A 24174-nucleotide genomic window follows, 5' to 3' on the forward strand; every position below is an offset into this window, starting at 1 on the left:
TTTGTCTTTCTTGTGTTTGGAAGTTGCATAATTTTTCCATGGACTGCAGTGAACCTGCAGTTGCCATTGCCCAGGTCCTTTTTCTTTTCTTAAAGGTGGATATAGCTTCAGGCTTTTTTCTGGTGACCTGAACTTCTCTTGGCTAACCCATTGGCTAATCCCTTGAGCAGCTTTCAGTGGATCCTATATATCTATCATTGCAAAATCTTTATTCAAAGCCAGCCAGTACAATTGTCCTATCTAACTTTTTACACTCGTGGCACTTTTATAGAAGCACGTGCACTTGATTATTTTTTTTTTATATGCTAGTTAAATGGCATGCTTTTTTTTCAGATGTACCTCACTTCTCTATTTTATACTTGCCATCTTCTGCCATATTCTTTGCTCGATGATATAGAATTTCAGGGTCTTCCAAGTAAGTTAAGGTGACACCCAAATAGTTTTCCCTTCTCCATGTGTTCAGATTCTTTCTCTCCTCTTTTTAAAATCACTTCTGTGATCTTTTGTAATATACTTCCCATGAGCCTGGTTGATTTCTGATTTAAATGAAAGCCAATTGTTCTGCATGGGTTGTTTTAATTTGAAGAATATTAAACACTCAGTAATATTGACTTAACAGAATCTATCTGTGGAAAATACATTATGTCAGCATAGGGATTTCCATATAGAGACCATTCTTTATGTTTGCATTTTGTTCAAAAGGCACAAGGTTCAAGTCAATAATTGATTTTATTGTATTAGTATTTTATAGAAGTAGCATCAACATTTTAATTTTGCCATTGCCTGAATTTTAGACAGCTTCTAGTGTTTCATCATGAGTCATAATGCTGTTTAGAATCTTCAGATCCCAAGCAGATCCCTGTTAGTTGTGTTATCACAGAAAATATTAGCATTAGTAGGTACATCATCCCTGGGTCAAAACTATAGAGGAAAAGGATATTCAGATCTATAAGGGAACAGGATACTTTGCTAGATGGTTCCAAAGTAATTTGGCGATATAGAAGAAGTAATAAAAATCTGGAATATTGATTCAATTTCAAATTCCATGAAATGGTGTGTTCAACTGCACACAGAAACTGCTCTTTTTATCCCAAATACTTTGCCTTTTGCATCTTGCCTCACTTTGCTGCTATCCTGACTCTTTTCAAATACTGAGGCCTTACTCCAATCCTTTTTCTTTGCTTGCATTCTCCCAGGCTTCTGTTTCCATTGCTCACTCTGCATCCAATAATTCCAATTTGGCTTTTCAGACTCCTATTTAAACTTCATATTAACATACTATCTAATTTCACTTCCATTAGGAAGGAAATTAAACTATCAAAGTTTTGGAAACAGTTTTTTTGGATTAAAAAAATAAGTTTAGCTCCACCAAAATGAATAGTTCTGCACTGCTTTGTACCAACTGACCTTTTTCACTGGATTTGTGAACTGTTTTCCACTTCATGTATAGGAAAACTAAATGCTCCTTTTTCTAGAAGAAGACTAAAACTGCACAGATTGAAATGTGCTTGACATTTTTGACCTAAATAGGATATGATTAAACCTGAATTGGAAATTAGAGTAAAATTTCATTGTAAAGGTGAGAAAAAAAAAGTGACATTTGAAAAAGCAATGGCTAAAACTGGTTTTAGTGGTGCTATGGTCCTAGTCCAGTGGAAGGACATACATCTAACTCTTCTAAGTAGTAAATAGAAAAACTCAGAAACACCATCACAGGAACCTACTATAGGCTTTCACTTATTTAAGTGTCTCTAACAAGATTTTTATCCCAATTAAAATTCACAGATCATAAGCTTTTCCACTTTATGTTAGCTAATGGTGTAATCTAACCCAATGACACTGTTGATTTGCAGTCAACTTAGAAGGTTACTTTATATGATTTATTGCTATTCTTTCCAAGATTTATGGTTAGATCTTATATATAAATATATGAAATACTCATTCCACAGGGGTTTCCAAACTGCAAAAAGCCACAGAAAAAAACAGTCTAGCAAGCAGAAGTCTGAGACAAACAGAGGCAGGTGCTACAGGCTAAGCAAAGACTGAATACTTTGGAAGATTGATATGGTTCAGTAATTTGTAGTGAAAGACTGTAGAGTACAGAGAACAGAATGATGGGCAAAAATATATTAGAGCCATTTTTGTATTGAACAGAGTGAGTGAAAAAGAAAAAATTGATAGCATGAGTTGGCAGGTATTAGTGGCAGCTTAAACTTTGGACAAGTGCTTGGCTCAGAGGATCAAATAAAAGGCCAAGCCTACAAATATAATGGATAGAGAAAGAGCAAAGTTTGAATATAACTGGATTCTCTCTGTAGGAAATATTTGGAAAGCTGGCAAAGTAGAAGAATGACATAAACAAAGGCTTTTGTATCACAGAGAGAGAGACAGAAATGATCATGGTAACACTAATATAATTATGCGCCAACCTTTTTTCCAACTATAAACTTTACATGGTGTCTGGGGAAAAAGCTCTAAAAGACAGTGACAAACACTATTTAGCTATTACAGTTTAGGAGTTACAAAATTATTCATGAATTTTCAATAATTAATCTGACATTATATCTTTTCCTTTCAATTTTATAAAATAACATGTTGATTGTCTTTGCCAGAAACACCAGTGGGACTCAATCATCTTCTTAATGAAAGTACTCCATTATCATTCCATAGTTGCACTAGCTCCAGACAAAATACAAATCCTACTTTGTTGTAAGTTAAATAGAATTATGTATAAACAGGAAAATGTTTAAAAAGCCCTATAACTACTCAACTGCTGAGCATTTTCTTCTCCTGCCACACACCTGGTTAGGAGAGGTAACTTGCTAATGGACAGTAAGCTACCTTCCTGTTCCTTACTGAACCAAATAATCAAAAATTTCTGTTGGCAAGGTCATCATATGCCACAGTGTGTGTATGAGCATTAAATAATTGAACTGTTTGTTTAATGGGAGAGGTAGTCATGAATGATGGTTAGATAATATAATTTACATTTTTTGTGACTCAAAAATAATATATATGTTAAGTGATGTAAGGAGTGTGGCTAACTCCTGCAGCCACTCCGGCTGAGGACCCTCCTGCCCAGCCACCGGAGTCCAGGGACACCAGGTCTCTGCCCAGGCTGAGGCACATGGATGCCACCTTCCCATCTGCAGTTTCAGACAGTAATGAAGCTGAGCACAGACACACACACGAGGGACACTGACACGGCTGGTCACACAGGCTGCCACAGGGAAGGTGCTGCCTTCAGCAGCTCCCACATACAGGACTCATATAAAACACATGCACAGGCAGCCAAGTCCCCTCCGCCCCTTGGGCTAGCAGAGACAGAAGGTCACTAGTGCAGACACACATGCACATTCTCTAGGTTCACAAGCACACATACATTTGCAGATGCCTTGAGTGTCCACGTGGCACCTTTGTCTGGATCTTGGGCCCCCTTGCCCGCTCCACAGGTCCCCTACTTGCTGGCTGGCTGGTCCAGTTTGATGCTTGCTGCGAAGAGACAACACTCACACACTCAACCCTTATGCACTCCACATTTGCAAGTCCTCCTGGGTGTACCAGCACGGACCCTGCCTGCCTGGTATCCTGGCTTGGAACCAAGGCCTTCCTACTCACCAGCTAGTCCAATCTGAAGTTCACTAACAGATGACAGATGTGTGCCCCTTACACACACCAGGACTGAAGATGATACTCCTCCCCCTAGCAGCCAGCACCAGGCACACAGGCTGTGACCCACAGTTCCACTCCAGCTGCCAACACTGAGCTCCTCACTCACACAGGTCCCCCCAGTACCTGATTTTGAGAACACACACTGTTCCCTCCCCTGTGGATGGAAGTTAAGGACCCTCACACGCATTTCAGGCTGGGGGCGCCAATGCTGCTGCTCTGACTCCAGTGACTGGCACCCAGTCCACTCATACCAGTTCCCCCACTGGCTGGCATTCTGGGACCAAGGTCTGTTGGACTCTCCCTAGATCCAGAGAGCTATGGCCCCTTGCTCACTCCGGTGGCTGCCACCACAGGCCACAGGCTCACATCCCTTATCTGACTGCAGTAGCTGGCACCAAATTCCACTCACAGATTTGGGTCTCGCCAGTAGATGTCCTTGCACCACACATACACACAGGGCAGAGACAGATCACACAGAGAGGTAGTTAGGAAAAGATTTAGTAAGAAGATCTGAGTAATCAGGTGAGGGGCTCAGACAGACAGACATACTGACTGGCCCCATTTTACCCACAACCAGCCCCTTTTCTGCCCTTTTCTGCCTACACCTGTCTTTGTTCCTTCCTGCTGTCCTATCCACTGCATGTCCCCTCAGGGGCTTGTCTATCAGTTCCTGCACCCCTCCCGGTATGAGGGTCCCCTGGCTTTACAGTTTTATGTTTGCAAAGCCTAGGTTGATCTTCCTGGAAGCTGTACCTGTAGTTTCTTGATAGCCTATCAATTCATGTGACTAGCAAGGTTTGTTTCTTGACATTGGCTCCATGTTTGCTTTGTGAAGTCTGTGTCTTGGTATATTTTGGTTTCCAGTTTTCCCTTTCTCTATTGGTTTTGCAATTTATAAAGTACTTGATCAGATAACCTTGCTAGAATAAAAATTCTCACACTCTCACTTGACCTCATCAATTATTGTGATTGACCAGGCCTGGCTCCCTTCGCTGTCCCTCAGGTTGGTGACCCTGTATGTTCTTGTTTATATCTTCCTCCTTTTCTTATTTTCCCTTGCTTCAATGAAAAATGTCTTTGGCCAGATACCCTTAAAGGAGCAGGCGCTCTCTTTCTGCATACCTTTACAATATATATAATCCATACTATATGCATATTTTTATTGTGCCTCATTATTTTTTATATATATATATACATATTGTTTTAATATGTTTAAGCCGAGAGAGATCAGTTTATGTGCAAGTGAAATGCAGCTATCTCTGGGGTAGTATTCTGTCACTGAGTTTTTTTCCAGGTGTGGTATGCAAAGCATTTTTTTTCTTTTAATACAGAGACTATTTTATGCAATTGAAAACAGGAAAGCTTTAACTAAATTGAATGTTTTCAAGGTTCAGAACTGAATTTGCCCTAAATACATAAATAAAGTTTGCCAAAAAGTAACATATAAAGAACCTACAGTTCAATGCTTTGGATCATGTTAGAATTTCAGCGTTAGCATTTCTTACTTCAGAGTTAGTAATGCATGAGGAAAAAGAATGCTTCTAACTGAATTCCATGAATGCATCTGGGAGTGTAACAAACGCATTTCCACTGGTTACATTATTTTCTGATATTATCAGTGTAAAATGTACATACTTTATTTTCCCTCCTGGTATTGATACTGGTGGCTTTTATTTACTGATGATGTTTTTCAGGTGTCCATTTGCAATTTGTGAATTTCTCAACGGAGACCATACATGATTACTTAGAAGTCAGGAGCGGATCTACAGAAACTAGCACTGTTATTGGGAGACTAAGTGGCCCTCAGCTACCAGCCTCTCTGTTCAGCACAACTCATGAAACCAGCTTATACTTTCACAGCGATTACTCACAGAACAAACAAGGATTTCATATTGTATATCAAGGTGAGATTTTGACTTTCTTATGTGAGAAAAAGGTGGCTATTGAAGGTTAATTCTTTTTTTGGCATTCCTAAAAGATAAATATGAAATAAAAGATTTCATGTCTTTCAAACCAACGTGTTATGCATTGAGATCAAACAGAAGAATGAAGAAAATTAAGATGAAAAAGGAAAAATAATTGCCTATTCACTTTAAAAAGCAGTTCAAACGTAGGCAAACAGATAATTGCCCATACCTGAATTTGGCTGGCATATTAATTTACATTGCATGGCTTTACAAAGTAAGCATCTCTTTTGTTCGATCTTTAAAAGCATATGGGAATCTCAAATTTGTGTCGGGTTCTAGAAGGCAAAGATCTAAATATTGTTTTACAGTACTGGATCAATGTAGGCTAGTACAGAATAATGCCAATCCAGAAATCTCCAAATCAATTTTATTTCATATTTCACAGTTGCCCTGGAAGGTTCTTGTTCTGTTTGTTGTACCCAAATAGGTCATGCTGAGCTGGAGAAGATTGCAAGATCATAATTCTTTTTATACAATTGCAGAATCATTTAAAAGGGATTAGATGACCACTGTTCACAGAAAAAGGTCAAATGTGTATTTTAAACTATACCTGTTTTCATGATATGAATAACATCAAAGGATGATTTAAAGAGATTTTACTTTATAGCAGTCTCCTATTACTCAGTAGTAACAAGGGCAAATTGACTTGAACTCTGTAACATTCTGAATGTGAGCCACTGTAAAAAGTGTTAGCTTTTAAAGAAAAAGTCAATTTATGACTTAAATTGCCTGGGAAGATTTTCACTTTTTATGTGGAAAATGACACAATTTGTAAGAGTAAGGGAACTTAACATCTACTGCTAAGAAGGGCAGTAAAAGACTTAAGAGCATATATTGTTACTGCTATTAATAGTAACAGTACTAATTTTTGGTGTGTTGTTATGTGTCAGATAACTAAAAAAAAAGTTCCTGTCCGTTTTTAACCACATACAAGAGAACTGTCTCTTTCAATCATATACAATCTGTGGTTCTGATTTTGCAGAATTGCATACTGTATTTTTTCACAGTTCTGTAATAAGAAATAAGTGTTTCAAATCTTCTTGGAAAAGTTTGCCAAGATGTGTAAGAGACACTTATTTTCAAATCTTACTTGTTTGCTATAAAATATTTGATATTCATATTTTATTATAGAGCCTTGTAATTCTTCTGAGAAAAACAAAACCATAGACAGGATTATTTCTCCTCTTCCTTAAATACAGGAATGTAAAAATAACCCCTATTGGATCAGAAAATTTCTCCATTTAGCTCAGTATAGTATCTCTAAATGGCAAAAGGAAATGCTACTTAGCAGCACAGAAGCCTAGCTATGTTTTTTTTGTACTCTCCCAGCATCCATAGTTGTTGCAAGACTCCTAATTCCATTACTGTGGATTTGATGGCAGTTTCACATTCAGCCTTTCCATTGTCTTTATGACTTTTGTGAACTTCAGTCATATCATCTCCAATTCTCTAAACAAGAAACCATGTTTAGCTGTGGGCTCAGTAATGTTATTCATTATTATAGGCTGTATCATATTATCAGATGTAGAAGTCAGACTTGCTGGTCTGTATTTTCATAGATCCCCTCTAAAGATAGATGTGATTTACAGTGGGAAATCACCACTCCTCTAAATCAGATCTGGAAATGGTATGATACACATCTTGGTTCAGCAGCTTTTCTGGGTGAAAGCCATCTGCTCCTGGTCCTTTGCTTTACCCATTTAGAGTAGTACTTCTGTATTTATTTCAAATTGATCTAGTACCTTAGACCTGCAAAATAAAAGCACCAAATCTTGTTTGGAAATCTCTATACCATCTTCAGCAGTAAAGGTGGATACAAAGAATTTACAGAGTTTTTCTTTCTATGGCATCCTAATCCCCAAGTCCTTTGATCCCACTAGTGCCCTAACTGACTTCTTGCATCTGATGTTGTCAAATATTTTTTTTGATCAGCTGAGACATCTCAAGACATTTTTCAAATTATTTTTGCTGTCTTTATGTTCTAATTAAATTTGACCTGTTGTGTTTTATGACTTTTTGGAAAGGCAGACTTTCGTTGTTTAAATGCCAACCTTTTCCTTATTGTAGCTTCTTTAACTTTCCTACTGAACTACACAGGCATTTTTCTGAACTGCTGTAGTGTGGTTTTTTGCTGAACTGTGGAATGCGTTTTACCTGGTCTTTAAAGTAGTGTCAGTTAAGAGATTCCAATCTGCATTGCCTCATTTTTGTATAATTTTCTTTCCAGAAAATTGAATACCCCTGTGCTGGGTTTATTTGACTTGCTCCCTCCCAGTACAACGAAACTGCATTATGACTGCTATTATAGAGCAGCTCTCCCATGAATACTTGTTGAACTAAGGCTTGAGTACCAAGCTGGTTCAAATCTAAAATAAGATCTTTTTTTGTGGGCTCTCAGACTGCTTGTTCTAGGGACCAATTATTTCCTGCATTCAAAATCTTACTTGTTCAAGTCATCCTGGTGAGGTGGATATTTGGGTATTCTGTTACTGCTACCTGTCATATTTTTGCAGCTTCTCTAATTTTGCCTAACATTTCCTACTGACTATCATTTTCCTGTTTAGATGTTTGTAGAAGCAGCTCAGTACTGCACTTGTATTTCTGGAGTTTTAATTTCTACCTATGAGTATTCTATAATACTTTATTCTGGAAATATTTCTCTTGTATGGCACTTAATATTTCTAAATAACAATGCTGCTTTTCCACCTGGAAGTCTCTGCCCTCTCAGTCTTGGAAAGGTGGTCACCTGGCAACACTGCATCCTTCTGCTGTCTGCCATGCCTTTCATGTCAGGGCAGTTTGTTGGCTCAAGCATTCTATATTCCACCTCTTGTGGTGTTTTAGGCTCCTGTATTGGTGTGAAGGGAGTTCTTAGTTTTGCCCCTCTTCTGTTCCTTAATACTGTATGCATCACTCAACATTCAGTTGCTTTTCCTGTTTATTGTAATTCTGCTGTTTGTCTTCTGCACTGTTTTGAGAGGTGCATTGGCTGTTAGCGTTCTCCCTGTCATGACATCACATCAGTCTTCTGTACCTGCTAGTTTTTTCCCATTCTTCTAGTTTAGATACTCTTCTACAGCCTTTTAAATTTTCATTGTCAGCAGCTTGGATCTATTTTGATTAGGGTGTACTTGAGGGTGCACTTGGAAGCAATTTGCAGTCTTAAAAAGCCGGTCAGTGGCTTCCCTTTTTGCAGATCTAAGTGGAGAAAACAAAAAGGCTAAATTCCTTTCTACTCTTTTCTTCTCTAGTGCAGTATTTTTATACTTACTAAAATTAAAAGATAAAATTAAGAAGCTAGTCTCATTTTTGGCTTTATGGACTCTATTCCAAAAACCTGTAGGGTAGGGTGCTGGGTGTTTATTTGTTTGTTTACACACACACGCGCGCACACATTATCAAAATGTAAAGAACATAAGATCATTTAAACTTTGGTTGCAGTATTATGTTTTCCTTATGAGATTTGGAATTGGAAATTAATTTTTATATGTATTTCCCCAGAATTGCTGTTTCACTGTGTTTCTTTGGAGTAGGGCAAACAATTTTGAATGTCACCATGACAGAACTTAAGACATATGGAATGGTCATGATTTTTTAATTTTATTCTAATTAAAAGCTTTTATTTTTTTAAATAACAAAAATTTGTATTTTAGGGGTGTGTCCCCCCCCTTATTATTACTTATTTATTTCTTTCAGCTTATCAGCTACAAAGCTGTCCTGACCCTCGACCATTTCGTAATGGTTTTGTTATTGGGAATGACTTTACTGTGGGACAAACTATTTCATTTGAGTGTTTTCCTGGCTACACATTAATTGGAAATTCCGCTCTGACTTGTCTTCATGGCATCAGCCGTAACTGGAATCATCCTCTCCCTAGATGTGAAGGTATGTTCTGGCTGACCTGTGAGTGCTTCATTATTTGTAAGTCTTCCTAAGGACTGTTAACTGAAATAATTTGAGCTTTTCAATTTATAGAGACCTGTATTTTTATATTGTGATTCTTTGCAGAGGAAGTATTCAATTTTGCATGTGGAAATTTTTGCAGAGAAGCTGAAATGTTTCATGGAAATATAAAATCTCTGAAAACTTACCTAAGATAATAATTTGGATGGTTAGGCTTAAGGTCTGGAATGTGGAGACCCATGCTGCTTTTTAATCTTGGTGGTGCTACTTGCTCTGCACTTGATCAAGAAAAAAGGATTCAAAAATTGAATTTCCCAACTCTGGCCATGTATGTTCTGTCTTATGGGTTAGAAAGAAATGTCAAAGGTGACATAAAGTGCAGTTGTCCTTCAGTCAGTGCTATGTGAAGTCCTTTGTACATACATTTTTTGGTAATGGGAATTTTTTTTAAATTGCATTTTTTAACCTTTCACATTTTTTTTACACTGATATGCTTGCAACAGGTAAGCAAATTAAAGGAACTGTGGCTTGCATATAGCTGAAATTTTAAGGAGACAGAATGAATTATATGATGATTCTGTAGAGGTGTTTGTCTTATCCCTAGCTATGCTGAAAGGAACCTGTACCTAAGCAGCAGGCCAAAGTCAGTTGTTTAGTGTCATCAAACTCTGAAACAAACAAGGATGGATATTTTGGTAAAATGGAAATATCTTTCAGAGAGAACTGTGCACTGCAGAACTTATTTGTAGAACTGAGGACTGAATTTTTTTCCATATGAAATAATTACTTGCTTCTGGAAAATCCACGCTTGTCACAGTTGTGGCAACATTCAGACAGCAATTAAGTTATTGACTGTAAAATTCCCTATATGCCTAAACATGGGTTTCCACAAAGACAAGATCTGTACAAGGCATTGGGTGCCCACTTTCATGTGCTGTAAAGACCCTCCACAGTTTCAGGAGGGGTATTCAGGACCTGGATTAAAGGCCTAACTTACCTCTGTATTGAATGTTAAAAACTCAGTATTAAGAATGGGATTCTCAATATCAAGGAAGTTGAAGAGGAATGCCTGAGGGGGAAAAAAATCCCCACCCACAGAAAATCATAAGTCACCTTCTTTTCTGTTTTTTTGCATTGTATTCTGAATCATCTTTAAGTACTTAAATTAGAAGCCTCATTACTCAAAATTCCTTTTGGAATCAATGAGCCACAGGCATTTGGGGGGGATGTGGTAGCTAAATTAAGACCTATCTGATACTGAATTCAGAAGAAGCAGCCTTATCATATAAAAGAAAGGTGACACCTAAACTGTCTGTATTTTGAAAGGGGAAGAAGTTAATTCATCACAATTAAGTTTAAACCCCCATTTTCTGGATCCTGAAGGAATAGTAATGGTTCATGTCTTAACTGCTAAACAACTTAGCTTTTCCCTGTTAAGTAGTTCTAGCATTATTTTCTGTGCCTCAAAATCAAGAAAAATAATTTACTGAATTAAGTGATTCTGGTTTTTTTTAATTACCTTACTGGAACTTGGAATTTAATCAGTAAATTCTAAGATGCCCAGATCATGTTACTTTTCTCAGTATCACTTTTTTCTGAAGTTCCTGAGCAGTGGCTGGAAGTTCGTTTTTTCTACTTAATGTGATATGAAAAGATTAAGATAAAATCAACTGAATTATAATAGTGCTGTAATGTGTGCTATGCTGTGTGATTACAGACTGCCAACATTACTCAGCTCCCAGAGAAGTTTCTTAAATTACATGGGGTTTTGTGCAGCTGTTTACTTTGGTATTTTTAGTAAACAGTTTTTGACATTTTTATATGCTACTGATGTTTTTGAGTTTGGGGGTTTTTTTTTCTTTATTCTTGAAGGAAAAAGATAATTAGTTATCTCCTAGTTGTACTTGGTGTGATTTTAGATAAAGGCCTTGTGTTCAAAAGCATTAAAATGAATTGGGCTTTTTTGTATATGCCTAGTGCTGGAAACGTACAGTATGTTATAAATTTGTATTTGCTTTAATATCTTTATTGTAAGACAGCATATGCTAAGGCTTGTTTAATGCCTCAAAATTCTTGAAGCAGACAATCTGAATCAAGTATCACTAAACGTGCTTCATGTTTTAACAGTTTTGTTCTCTTCTCCTTGCACCCTTATGCACCTAAAATCCCTCTGACCTGTGCTCAGCACCATCTAACACTCTGTGACCCTACTTATCTCCCTCACTTTCATCTATTTGGAATCTGTTCCTTCTTCTTTTCCAAGAAATCTCATTGCCTGACAGTTATCAGCCCATGTCCTCACTCCCCTAAGATGCTGCTGCAAGATCAATTCTGTCTGCACTGCTCAAAAACCCTTGAGTTAAAGAAACACAGTTTACCAGCTGTTAAGTCTGAATGGATGAAGTGTGACTAGGAAAGTCTTGCCCTACAGCTCAGCACCAAAGTATACATATAAACTATAACACATGCTTTACATAAATATGAACAATGCATAACTCCTATATATCAAATTTATATGACCAACAAGATGTTCTCTGGTTAGAGGTTCTTGAATATATTTTATGGAGTCTGGGTTGCCATTTCATGCCTGTTTGGGCTGGAGTGGGGAGGAATGTATGCAGAATAAAGCAAATTATACAGTTTTAAGCTTTGCTCACTTTTCTAGAACTGGGCTTCTATGACATAATTTCTTTTCTTTAGTAACAGGTTGTGTCATATTCAACATGCATCTGAAACCTCTGTGGAGAAAATCATATAGTTTTGACTAATAGTTTTCCTGAAATGCATAGTTATGAAAATCCAAAATCTGTATGGTCAGTCTTATACTGTATGGTGTCCAAAATTAGTGCACTTCAACAAGAATTACAGAAAGAACTCTTACTTTGTCTATCAGAATTTATCTCAGGAAATATAAAATTGCTATTCATACTGTTGCACACAACATTTTCATTTTCAAATTCCCATCTAGTTTAATTCTAATGTTTCCCACCCATTAAATTAAGATATCTCTTCTCTGACCTGATGATTTTCATTGGCTACTTTCTTGTGACAATAAATGAAAGGAATGAATGTGTTTCCCTGCTAATTTGTAGGTAGCTAATTTGTAGGTTTACACAAAGCTGTAACAAAGTGGTTTTCAATTGTGCAGGGAATAATTTAACCCAACATCTCAATATTACTTTTGATCCAGTTGTGATAATATTTATGACATCAGAATTAATTCCTTAAAAAAAAAAAAATGTCCAGTAATGTCAAAATAGACACATGACTCTGCAAAATGCTCCATAAATTCTGTTTTCTGTACATAACAATGGTTTTACATAATGTGACTATAGTGTACCAAATGTGTTTAAAAGTATGGCTTTTACATGGTCTAAGTAGAATGCAACAAGTGTCTAATGTTTTATAAAAAATAATATCGTTTTTATAGCTCTCTGTGGAGGAAATATAACTGCGATGAATGGCACGATATACTCTCCAGGATACCCTGATGAGTATCCAAACTTTCAAGACTGCTTTTGGCTTGTAAGAGTACCACCTGGGAATGGAATCTACATCAATTTCACAGTTCTCCAAACAGAGCCAATATATGATTTCATAACTGTTTGGTAAGAAAATACTTTTGGTATTTATTTCACCTCCATGTGACACTATGCAACACAGTATGAATTAAAAAGTGTAGTCTGTGATTTTTCCTTTTAAACTGGTGTTCTGTGTAATGCAAATGAGTGATTTGCACTAATCCATCATGTTTTCTGATGTACCATTTTCTCTAGATAGCACTGGACATGAAGTTTCATAGCCCTTGTCTTAAGAATTCAAAAACAATAATAGTGTGCCTCTGTTGATGAAGAAAAGCATGTAGAAGTATGCTATGACAGTTTATCAACAGCCAAGAGAAGTAATATTTAAGAAAATGATAATAAGCAGTTGCAGTTGTGTGTATTACAATGTTTTAGAATGTTAATACAAGAAACTACAGCAACACTTTCTTCTTATCTTCCAAGTTGGCTTCTCTTAAACTGCTAAGAGTACATAAAGAGAGAGATGCCGTATTTGGCTATAACAACAGAAGCTGAGCTAAAAATAGCTGTATAACAAATTATATTCTTTATATACCTGAGTCCATGTCTATCATGAGTCTTTTCAGATAATGAAGCCCCCTTTTTTTTTTTTAGTTGCAAAAAACTTAAAGGCGGGAAGCTATAATGAAGTGTAACAGCTCCAATGTAATCTTGAAACTGTTACCAGTGACTCACCTAGACATTTCAACAGTGGCTAAAATCTTTGGAAGCTTGCCTAAAGCAATAAACCACAGATATTGAACCTGCAGATTGAAAATCCACAGGTTGAGATAACAGTCCTCTAGTCTGAGTAGTGCAAAATGATGAGAGGCAATTTGGAATAATAATTACATGTTTCTGCAGAAATCTAAATTCATATAAATTAATTTAACTCCAGATGTCATTCACTGTCCTAAACATTAAGCATTCTCTATACACTTTTGTGATAATTTCTGTTTCCTGTTGTTTTCTTTTCTTTTCACCTTGTGTACTACAAACTGTCTTGTCCTGTATCCCACATACTTAATTGTGTTGCCTTAAAGTCTAACCAAAATTTGATCAGAATGTGTACCCAGACTGTTGCCCTGATAAAACCCAGATAATTTTGGATCCATCAAACTCTTCACTTGTTTTGTGTATCAAATTTTACATGAACTTCAGAATCTTTCCTGAATTAAATTATACTTTTTTTTTTATGCATACAGACATCTTTTCTCTGTTACATCCCACACAAACAAGAACACTACTGTCCTTTTCTAATGCTTCTTCCATTCAACTCTTCCTTTCTATCAAGTGATTTGATGTGCTTTCATTTTTACTCCTGGCTGTGTAACAAACTTAGTTCTTATAGTAAAATTATTTGTATATACCATGTCAAAGGTAAAACCTCAGTTTTATTTCATTATATGTTCTTTGCTGATTTTTCTTTTTTAGATGTTTTATATCATATTTAGATTAACAACACATTTAGGAGAATGTTCTGAAATTAAAATATATATTATGTGCTATTCGTGAATATATCATGCATATAAGCTCCATAATATATGTGATGTCTACATAATTATATAGCTTATGCCAATTCTGGGTTATTATTTATTTACAGAATTGATCAGAAATTTTATAGCCATTTTTAATGGAAAAAAATAAATTTTATTCACAATTCAAATATTTCTTCAAATCATACTACTTCTCTAATAAAGCAGAAAAGGAAGGCACAATATGTGAGAATTTGGACAAATTAATTATTGTAATTTTTTCAAAGCAAAAAATATCCATAATTTTAATTTGAAATGATTTTCATTTTTAAAATCTTATGCCAATAACCATTAGAAAATTTAAACCTTTATTATATCATGTTCATTAATTCTGATCTGGAAGGAATGAAGTATGAAAATGTGATGTCCTTGTATCATTATTCTGTCCTCTGTAGAGTTCCACTGTTGTTTAGTACTAACTTTGATTTAATTTTTCTGTTTAAATGACTAATTCATTCTTCTGTAATGTAGAAATGATCTTACCAGCAGTTCACATATTGTCTAAATGGTAATAAATAGTACAAAAGAATATCAATCAATGTATGCAAAGAAGGAGTTAAAGAAATTATTCAAGTGCATGTAATACTTAGTTTTGTTTAAAATTACCAACATTTATATGAATGTCTACCTGAGCCAAAGATACACAACCATTTATATAAATTGCATGGCACATCTCTCTCAGCAAGAAATTGATCCAAAAAAGTTTAAACTCATAAAAACAAACTTTAAATGAATTCTTAAGTGTCCATATCTACTATAAACTATAAATAATAATATTGTAATGTTTTATTTGGGGGGAGGGGATACTAGGTTTAAAAATTCAGACCACAGAAAATTTCTAAAAGTAGCATCTTTCAAATCATTGTTATAAATGAAATCTGCATATATAAATGCCCACATACAGATTTCAAGTGGAAGCTTGTATACAGTAGAGTATAAGCATTTTGGTTTTAATTTTTGTGAAGCTCATATTCATTCGTTGTCTTTGAAATATTAAGTACTATTAATCTCTAATTTCCCTAGAAATTACTAAATTCAATAGACTGGGTGACATGAGCAGTCTTAGGTTTGTTTATTTTCTGATAGCCACATTTGGAAGCATAGGTACATAAACTACATAAAGTGAGCAGAGCTTGTGGCAGGAAGATGAAGTACAATCACAAATTCAATCAGTTTGAGCTTGCTGCATTTTTTTTTTTTAAATATGACATTACTTCCAAAAGGTGGTTGTATGGAGGATCTTGCTTTCTAATAAGTTTTGATGGTCCTTTAAACTACTACCTACTATAATCCAATGGACATACAAAATTTCAAAAGGCTTTCAGCCCTTCATATGTGTTTTATCTTATTTTAGATGATTCATGGCTTTTAAAGTAACCTAGAGAAATTTTACTACATTATATTAAAATTCACATAAGTTAAATTATTTGCTTGGAAAAAAACATCTTTTTGTATTTGCTTTTCTTAGGGATGGACCAGACCAAACTTCTCCTCAAATTGGACAATTTAGTGGCAACACTGCGTTAGAATCAGTCTATAGCACTTCCAATCAGATTCTGATCAAGTTTCACAGTGACTTTACTACCAGTGGCTTTTTTGTACTTAGTTATCATGGTAAGTATGGCAAATTGCACTATCTCAATGTCTGTAGTCATTACTGCTGGAAGAAAATGCATTAAAAAAATATTCCTGTTACTTTTTCTAAGATAAGATGCTATTATTAATATGACTGACAACTATTAGGGCAATGCACTGTGAAGGCATGTAAGCAAGGAGCATCAAGACCCTGCAGTTCAAGGTGCTCATTTTCTCACTGCTTACAATGCTTCTAAAATTGCTTTGTAATCTAAATGTTCGTGGAGGACATTAGATTTCTCTTAGATATTTGGATATTTTGAGGAAGTTCCTGTGTTTGAGAGATTTCAATAAGTGAACTATACTGTGTAGTTAAGACTAAACTGCCCTTGAATTAAATACTGACTGAATGAAAAGTATTAATGCAACAAATTCTACCTCTTTTTTTGTAGTTATTCAGACCTTCTGTGGTCACATCTCATTTACATTACTATCATTACAAGGAAACAGGTTCAGAAGCAAGGGTGGTTTTAGGTGCTATGTGAATGCCTGTTGGTTTGACTATTCCATGAAACACAGGCAGACTACAGTCTGTTTTTTCTGGTTCCAGATCAGATTTTGAAACTAGATGGCTTTATTTTTGGCTTAGTGAAGAGCAAGATGAATAGAGATAGAATTGTGGGAATTAATGGAACTTTAAACAAAACAATGCAAACCAAAAAATACCTTAAATCTCAATGAAAAAAAACCAGCAGCAATAGCACTTGCATTGATTATGGAGTATAGACTCAGGTAGGATTAGGTAGAGAGAGGTCAAAATTTTCATTCTATATCTGGGCATCTAAATTGCATGTAACAGCTTGCAAATGACAAACTGACCCTTTGTATTCAACAATATATAAATTGTTATGTAATGTTACATATGAATACATTGGTATATTACCAAACATGTAAAAATGCTCATAGAATCATAGACCCATAGAATCACTCTAGGTTGGAAAAGACCTTTAAGATCATTGAGTCCAACCATAAACCTAACACTGCTGAGTCCACCACCAAACTATATCCCTAAGTGAAACATCTACATGTCTTTCAAATACCTCCAGGTATGGTGACTCAACCACTTCCCTGGACAGACTGTTCCAATGCTTGATAACCCTTTCAGTGAAGAATTTTTTTTTCCTAATATCCAACATAAACCTTCCCTAGAGCAATTTGTGGCCATTTCCTCTCATCCTGTCGCTTATTATTAATAAAGTGTTTCTAATGAACTTTATCTCCTTGTGCTTGTTTCTTTCATTATTGTGGAAATTGTCATTCCACAAGTGTGGGCCCTAATGTGTAATAAAGATGCAAACTGAACAGCACAAAGAATTATTCATGAAGAAACTTAAAACACCTTTTGGGTTGATGTTGTCAAGATAAATAAATCTCAGTCCTTGAATCTATGATCATTCATATAAGCTACATAAAATTTATAGCACTAAAGGCAAGGCAGTGAGAGGAGTCAGATTTGTTTTAAATACATAATTTGAGCATTACAATGAATGATACCCCTAAATGAGAGACATTTGAGATAAATTATATGAGTTGTTTATTGAATCATTTTTTTAATTATGATGATGATTTTTATTATTATTATTTTAAAATGCAAAAAGCACAGCTGCTCCATGTTTGGTTGGTGTGTTTTATTTTAAATTACTTTATCCTAAGGCAGGATGTTAGCTTTCTGACACAGATTTAAGTGGCTTTTCATTACACAATTGACAAAAAGGAGTGGAATAGGAAGATGTCAGATATGGGTCACTCGGTAGCAACAAAAGACCTTACCTGGTTACAATATAAATTTTGCGATTGACAAAAGTTTGACTATTCTATTACTAAAGGATCCAAGCACAGGTTGTAACAAAGTTGTGTATAACTGAAGCTGAATCGTCATCTGTCATAAGTAGATGATGTCTCTTTACTGATGATTCTATAAAGCAATGCTGTATAAAAATGTGTCAGTGAAAACAAGGCATACTTGACTCACTGATCAACCTGAGTGCACACCTTAAAATGTGAAATAATACACTGTCAGTATAAATACTTCAGTGTGATTTCTTTGGCTGGATTTCTGTCCTAATCATACTCAAATTGAAGGTGATTTCATCTGTGTCCAAACACAGACCGGTGCTCATAGCTTCTCTGTTAAAAACCAAAACTATATCGTTTCTGCATAGTCTTCCTACTTCTGTTTTTTGTCATCTATTTCACCTGTTTATTTTACCTGGCTGTTCCATACATGTGTTAAAACTCAGAAAATTATTTCATGTGGGACTTCAAATGAGGATTTTGAAAGCAGAATTACTCTCTGACCCTGTCTGCGGGTGAGATGTGCTGCACAACTATTCTTTTACTGGGAAATTTCACATTCACAATGCTTCTCTCCATCAGTTATGCTGCCTCTGGGTAGAATCTTTTGGATTCTAAAACTTGTCTTTATTACAAAGTTTCAAAAGGGGAAGAGTTCAGTACTAAAAATGTAAAAAAAACAAAAAAAAAACAAAAAAAAAACCAAACCAATGATTGCACAGTGCAAAACATATTTGCTTTTCAGATGAGATTAAGTGAGAAAATTGGCAACCACTTCTAAGCTTCTTAGATTATTTAAGAAGAGAGTTTTGCCACTGGAATTAAATAATTAGCAACACAGACACAACTTCCAATTTTTCATTAATTCTGAAAATCATATGCTTCCTTTCTTTTGATTCTCTTGAAAGTTTCAAAGTAAGTGAAGAGATGTTTATTTTTGCCCTGTTAATGTACTTTTTATATCAGTTATGTTTGTTATTGCTATGTTAACTGTCCAAGTATGGGAATGTCAACTGTGCTTTCTTCCTGTTTATAGCCTATCAGCTCCGGGTCTGCCAGCCTCCAATAAATATACCAAATGCTGAAATTCTAACTGAGGATGATGAATTTGAAATAGGTAATATTGGGTGGGGGGTGGGGGGTGGGGGCGGGAAACGACGTTTGTTTAGAAAAAAACCACAAACTGCTATGCACAGAAATTTCTTGGTTTTCAGGTTGCAAATCATGCCTGTAATACGTTAGATTTATATTTGAAAATAAAGTTTTTGAGAAGTCATTTCACTTCCCTATACCTCCTGAATCCCATCTGTTTCAGAGATCACACATAAATAAGACAGTAATTCCTTTCTAATTAACTTCATTTTAAAATATATATTTCATAATGTTTAATATAAAACATTGTTCTATACTGAAACAAATGAGCAAAACCCACAAGAAAACATGTAGACAATGGTATATTCTGTACCAGAATTAAGGTTCGGTGACTTGAAGCATAGAATCAAATTTGTAAAAATTAGGAGGATCTGAAAAGGGAGTGACATTCTAACCTTCTAAAACATGTCAATAATATTACTTAGCCACCTATTGTTCAAAAATTATGACTTATGTGAGAAATCAGACATCTGACCAACTAGTTTTGCTCACGTTATGTCAAAGAAAAATAAATTCATTTTTAGTATAATCCAATATTTGACAGTTATATATTGGCAACACAGAGAAAAAAAATATTATTTTTTTCTTTTCTGCGCTGTAATCTGGACCAAGGAAAAATCTGGACTCCAGGAAATACACAAATTTTTACTTTTATTGGTACATAAAGCTATATTAATTTTCAGTTTCATAATTAAAAAATGTCAATATATTTTCACTATGCCAAATTTAGCTATCATTAACTATATCCAGTTACTATTTCCGCCCTCTCCCCTCAGGACTGTATGCATTACTGACTTGGTCTTATCTCTTTATTTAGTTCATAATGGTTATCCAGTAAATTATACTGCTTAAAGCTTTGTGGACACGTGGTTCACACAGCATCAGTCAAACCCAGACAAATTAGCGAACTGTCCAACAAATAATGTAGTGGAAAACAGTGATAGATGCAGCACAGTGCTTGACATAATGCTCATTTACCACTTTTCTTAGACTAATCAAAGTTGTTTATGCCAGAGGTCATTTAGCCCATTATGTACGGCAGCAAGAAACTTCATTAATCAATAATGTTTTCAAAGCTGAAAGTCCCAGTTAATTGCTGTTTAATGTTTCTTTTGTTTGTTTGTGTTTTGTCTTGTTTTGTTTTTCCAAACAGGAGACATAATAAGATACCAGTGTCAGCCAGGCTTTACATTGGTTGGTAATGAGATTCTGACATGCCGGCTAGGTGAAAGGCTTCAGATGGATGGAGCACCACCTACTTGTCAAGGTTTTTTTCTCTTCTTTTCCTTCTGCCAGACCAGCTGAATGGCGATTCCTTAAATACCGTCCTCTATCTCTTTACATAAGACAGCACACTGAAAATATTTCAGACTTTTTGATGCTATTCCCAGTCTTATCATTGTTTGATAGGGCGAATATATGTAAAATACTAATGCAAAATAATTAATAATGTTTTCATGAATTTGATGAGTTTAGAGCACTCTGATCTACTTTGTGAAAATAATTTCTCAGTTCTTTAAAGGACTCTAATAAATAATGAGTTTATTTCATTTTATCTAGAACATAATAGTATGGAAATGTATATGGAAGTTTCAAAAAATGCTAGACTAACATGGGATGGATTTGGGTGAACATAATCACAACATCACTTTCCAGTGTAACTTTAAGTGCTTCTATTTTTATTCATTGTATTCTAAATAATAGGTTTTCTGTATCTTTATTTGTGCCTCTTTGTGTTCATGTTTTCCTCCTTTTATTGAACACTGTGAATAGAGATATATAACACTACCTCATTGTTAAGGTTGAAACAAGATTACAGTCCTGCCAACTACTAACATCATAGTTTAAACCATTCTTTATTAAGATGACATTTGATGTATTATGCTAAAATAGAATTTTCCCATCATTTTTTAAGAAAATGCAAGAGTTTTCTTTCATACCAAACTGACTGGGGAGCTAATGGATATAAACCTTGCACATGTTTTATTTAAAAAAATGCAATCTCTTTAAACTTTCAGTAATGGATACGTTTATGTTTTCTTATTAATTCTTCCATTTATTTCCAAAAGATAAATAAGTACATACAGTTTCAAACATGCGTGATAAAGGGAATTTAAAAAAAAAAAAATCCCCATTTTGAGGGAAAAAAAATCCCAAAACTCACAGCCTCATAAAAGTGTAATTTATGTAAACAGAGGCCATTTCAGATCCTGCTAGTTGTGATATTCCTTTGTGATCCATCTACTCCTGAGCTTAATATTCTAACATCTACTTCAAGATTAATATACCTTCCCAAATCAGTCATAATAAATACATTCAATTTACATGTGTATTAAATGAAAAATACTGCCATCTGGGTTTTCTAGCAATCAGATGTTGGGTTTCCCCTCCCCCTGGCAATTTTAGTTAAATAGCATATCTATAAAACACTCACGATGAAAGATTTATTCAGAAATAGTAAATTTATTGTGAATAAATATGCTACTTTTACAAGTAAAGCTTTAATATTTGACCATTTCTTAGTAATTTCTGAAGTTTCACTGGTGCACAATTTAGTTCTTATGCCTTTAAACATCAGTATAGTAATTTTTAGAACTTAATTATGACTAGAATGTTCAATTCAGTTTTCAGCTAAAAGTTAAAAAAATACTGTCTGATAAATACACCCTTTTCACAAGTTTCTGAAAACAGGAGTAGTCAACTACTACAGCTGAATAAACTATTTTTCCCTGGATTTATGCACAAACCCCTGCAAAAGTCAAAATCTTTTGTAACAGTAAGTCTACTTAAAAATGCAAAGTGATCTTCAATTGTGAGTTTTATAAGAACTTTAAGACATAATTTCTGAAAATCCGTGCATTTTTTTTTATTTAGGTACAATTGTGTCTAGGAATATCTTCCAACACCTTAATTTAAATTAAAATCCTAACTTAGCAGGCTTATAGCATTTAATGTGTGAAAACCATAGCAACCTCCAGGCACTGCTTTAAATGTTAAAATGGTGTAATAATAGATGGGACAAACAGAGACCTATGTGCTGATCCTGATGCATTCTCTCAGCACGTGTTGCTGAAAGCCTATTCATATTCATTGCAAGTCCCAAGAGAAAAACTCAGGAATGATGACTTCAGTTACTATAGTTAATTTTTTTCTTTCACATATAAATGCTAAATATTGGATTAAATACTAAATATTAAAGCAGTGTTCTTATTATTTCAGTCTAAATCTGAAGAAAGTTAACATAATCTTCAGAATTAGGCTCAGAAATTAAAAAACAAAACAAAATAAAATAATCTAATCAAAGGAATTAGTTAAAACGTTTAAAATGACCATTCAAACTGGCCACCTAGAATAAGCAGTAACATAATTTTTCTCTTGGTTTATTCATATAATGTATAAGTTTGAAGATAGCAATGTGTAAACTAAATTTTACTATTAAAAACCAGACCAACAGAGAGCTTTGTGAAGTTTAGAGGCAGCAAATTTTATGCATAAAATTTATGTTTTCCGTGATTTTAGTATACTACATTTGTTTATGTATAAGCTACCATACTTTAATTGTGCAGGCTATAACACATTATATGAGACACTCTCAAGGAATAAACCCAGCTCTTCTGTTGGTTCATATCTGTATTACTTTACTCATTCTTGTTACCAGCAAAGCATATGTTTACTGTTAGACCTCATAATGTTAACATCTCTTGCCTTAACCTTGTGCACATGTTAGACACTTTAGCCAGTGCTAAGGAATTTTGGTTGAATTGTTCTTAAATTTTTAACCTGAAATAGATTTATACTCACATTTAACATTAATTTGTTTATTGAATGTAAAGAGTACTGCTTAACAGAATTTAAATGACAATATTTTAGTGAACCTAATGTGTTGCAGTAACGATATAGTTATCAATAATGAGGTATCCCTAGGAGAAAATACTGAAGCAAAATATTTCTGGAATTTTATTTGGTGATTATAATTGTTACAGGTTTGTTTATGCCACATTTAGTACTATGTAAAACTACATTGCCTTTTTTTCTGTTTTCTTTCTCTGATGTGTACCAGTTGGATGAGCATTTCTTAAAATTCCTGAAGATTTCCTTGTTTAGATCAGAAAATAATCACTAAATTCCACAAGCTTATGCCAATGCCTATCATCATCTTTTGTTAAAATACAATATTTCTCATACACAGCATGTAGCTTTGCCCTTAATTTTCCTTGGAATTAGCTTCTACTTACACGATAAAATAAAAGCTTCAGAATAAGAAGATTCAAACTGTATTTTGCACAATAATTAGGGGACCCTGAGAAAATTTTTGAAGGAAGACTCTCAGCTACATCTCAGCTGTATTAACTCAGATTCATAAGAAAACTTAGCTACTCGACTCCCAAGGGAATACATTGTACAGAAGGAGGTCTTTAAGCGCTCTGTAAAATTCTGTAGGGGTGTTTATCTGAAGATCCTGAAATTGAGGATAGTTTGCAAAGCAGCATCCTATGCAGACAGCAAAACTAGCTGTAAACAAACTAGTGCAGCCAGATGACTATGGTGCTCTTCCTGCCTTCCTGCCACACCTCTCTGTTGGTGTTTATGTATATTTATGTATGTATAAAGCTGAGAGGATTGCTTCTTTTGTTTGCTTGGGGTAAAAACTGTATTACAACTGGCCTAGCACTGTTGTTTGACAGCCAGATTTTAGCCAGAGGTTTCTCATGTGGAGTGGAGGTGTTATATGCAATCTCTTCTTGATTAATTAAGACAAAAAGAAGACATGAGAAACAACTTTTAAGTATTTAGCAATTAGATGATAATTTTGAAAGTGAGATATGAATGTTTTAAAATATATGAACAGATTCCTTTCTTTTTTTCAAGGTCAGGTTGGATGGGTCTTTGAGCAATCTAATCTAGTGAAAGATCTCCCTGACCACGGTAGTGTGTTGGTTAAGATGATCTTCA

At 34.8% G+C, this 24174-nt stretch overlaps 1 protein-coding gene across 1 annotated transcript in view; it reads left to right on the forward strand.

Annotated features, from left to right (window-relative positions):
• Positions 1-24174, forward strand: part of CSMD3 (CUB and Sushi multiple domains 3) — a 740574-nt gene that overhangs the window by 610897 nt on the left and 105503 nt on the right. The window contains exons 41-46 of the mRNA XM_080381544.1: positions 5367-5576; positions 9336-9524; positions 12973-13150; positions 16109-16254; positions 19106-19186; positions 20375-20488. Coding sequence (XP_080237670.1) covers positions 5367-5576; positions 9336-9524; positions 12973-13150; positions 16109-16254; positions 19106-19186; positions 20375-20488 — 918 coding nt within the window. The remainder of the gene's footprint in view (positions 1-5366; positions 5577-9335; positions 9525-12972; positions 13151-16108; positions 16255-19105; positions 19187-20374; positions 20489-24174) is intronic.

Source organism: Falco punctatus (assembly GCF_963210335.1).
Source record: "Falco punctatus genome assembly, chromosome: 3".
Classification (NCBI taxonomy): Eukaryota; Metazoa; Chordata; class Aves; order Falconiformes; family Falconidae; genus Falco; species Falco punctatus.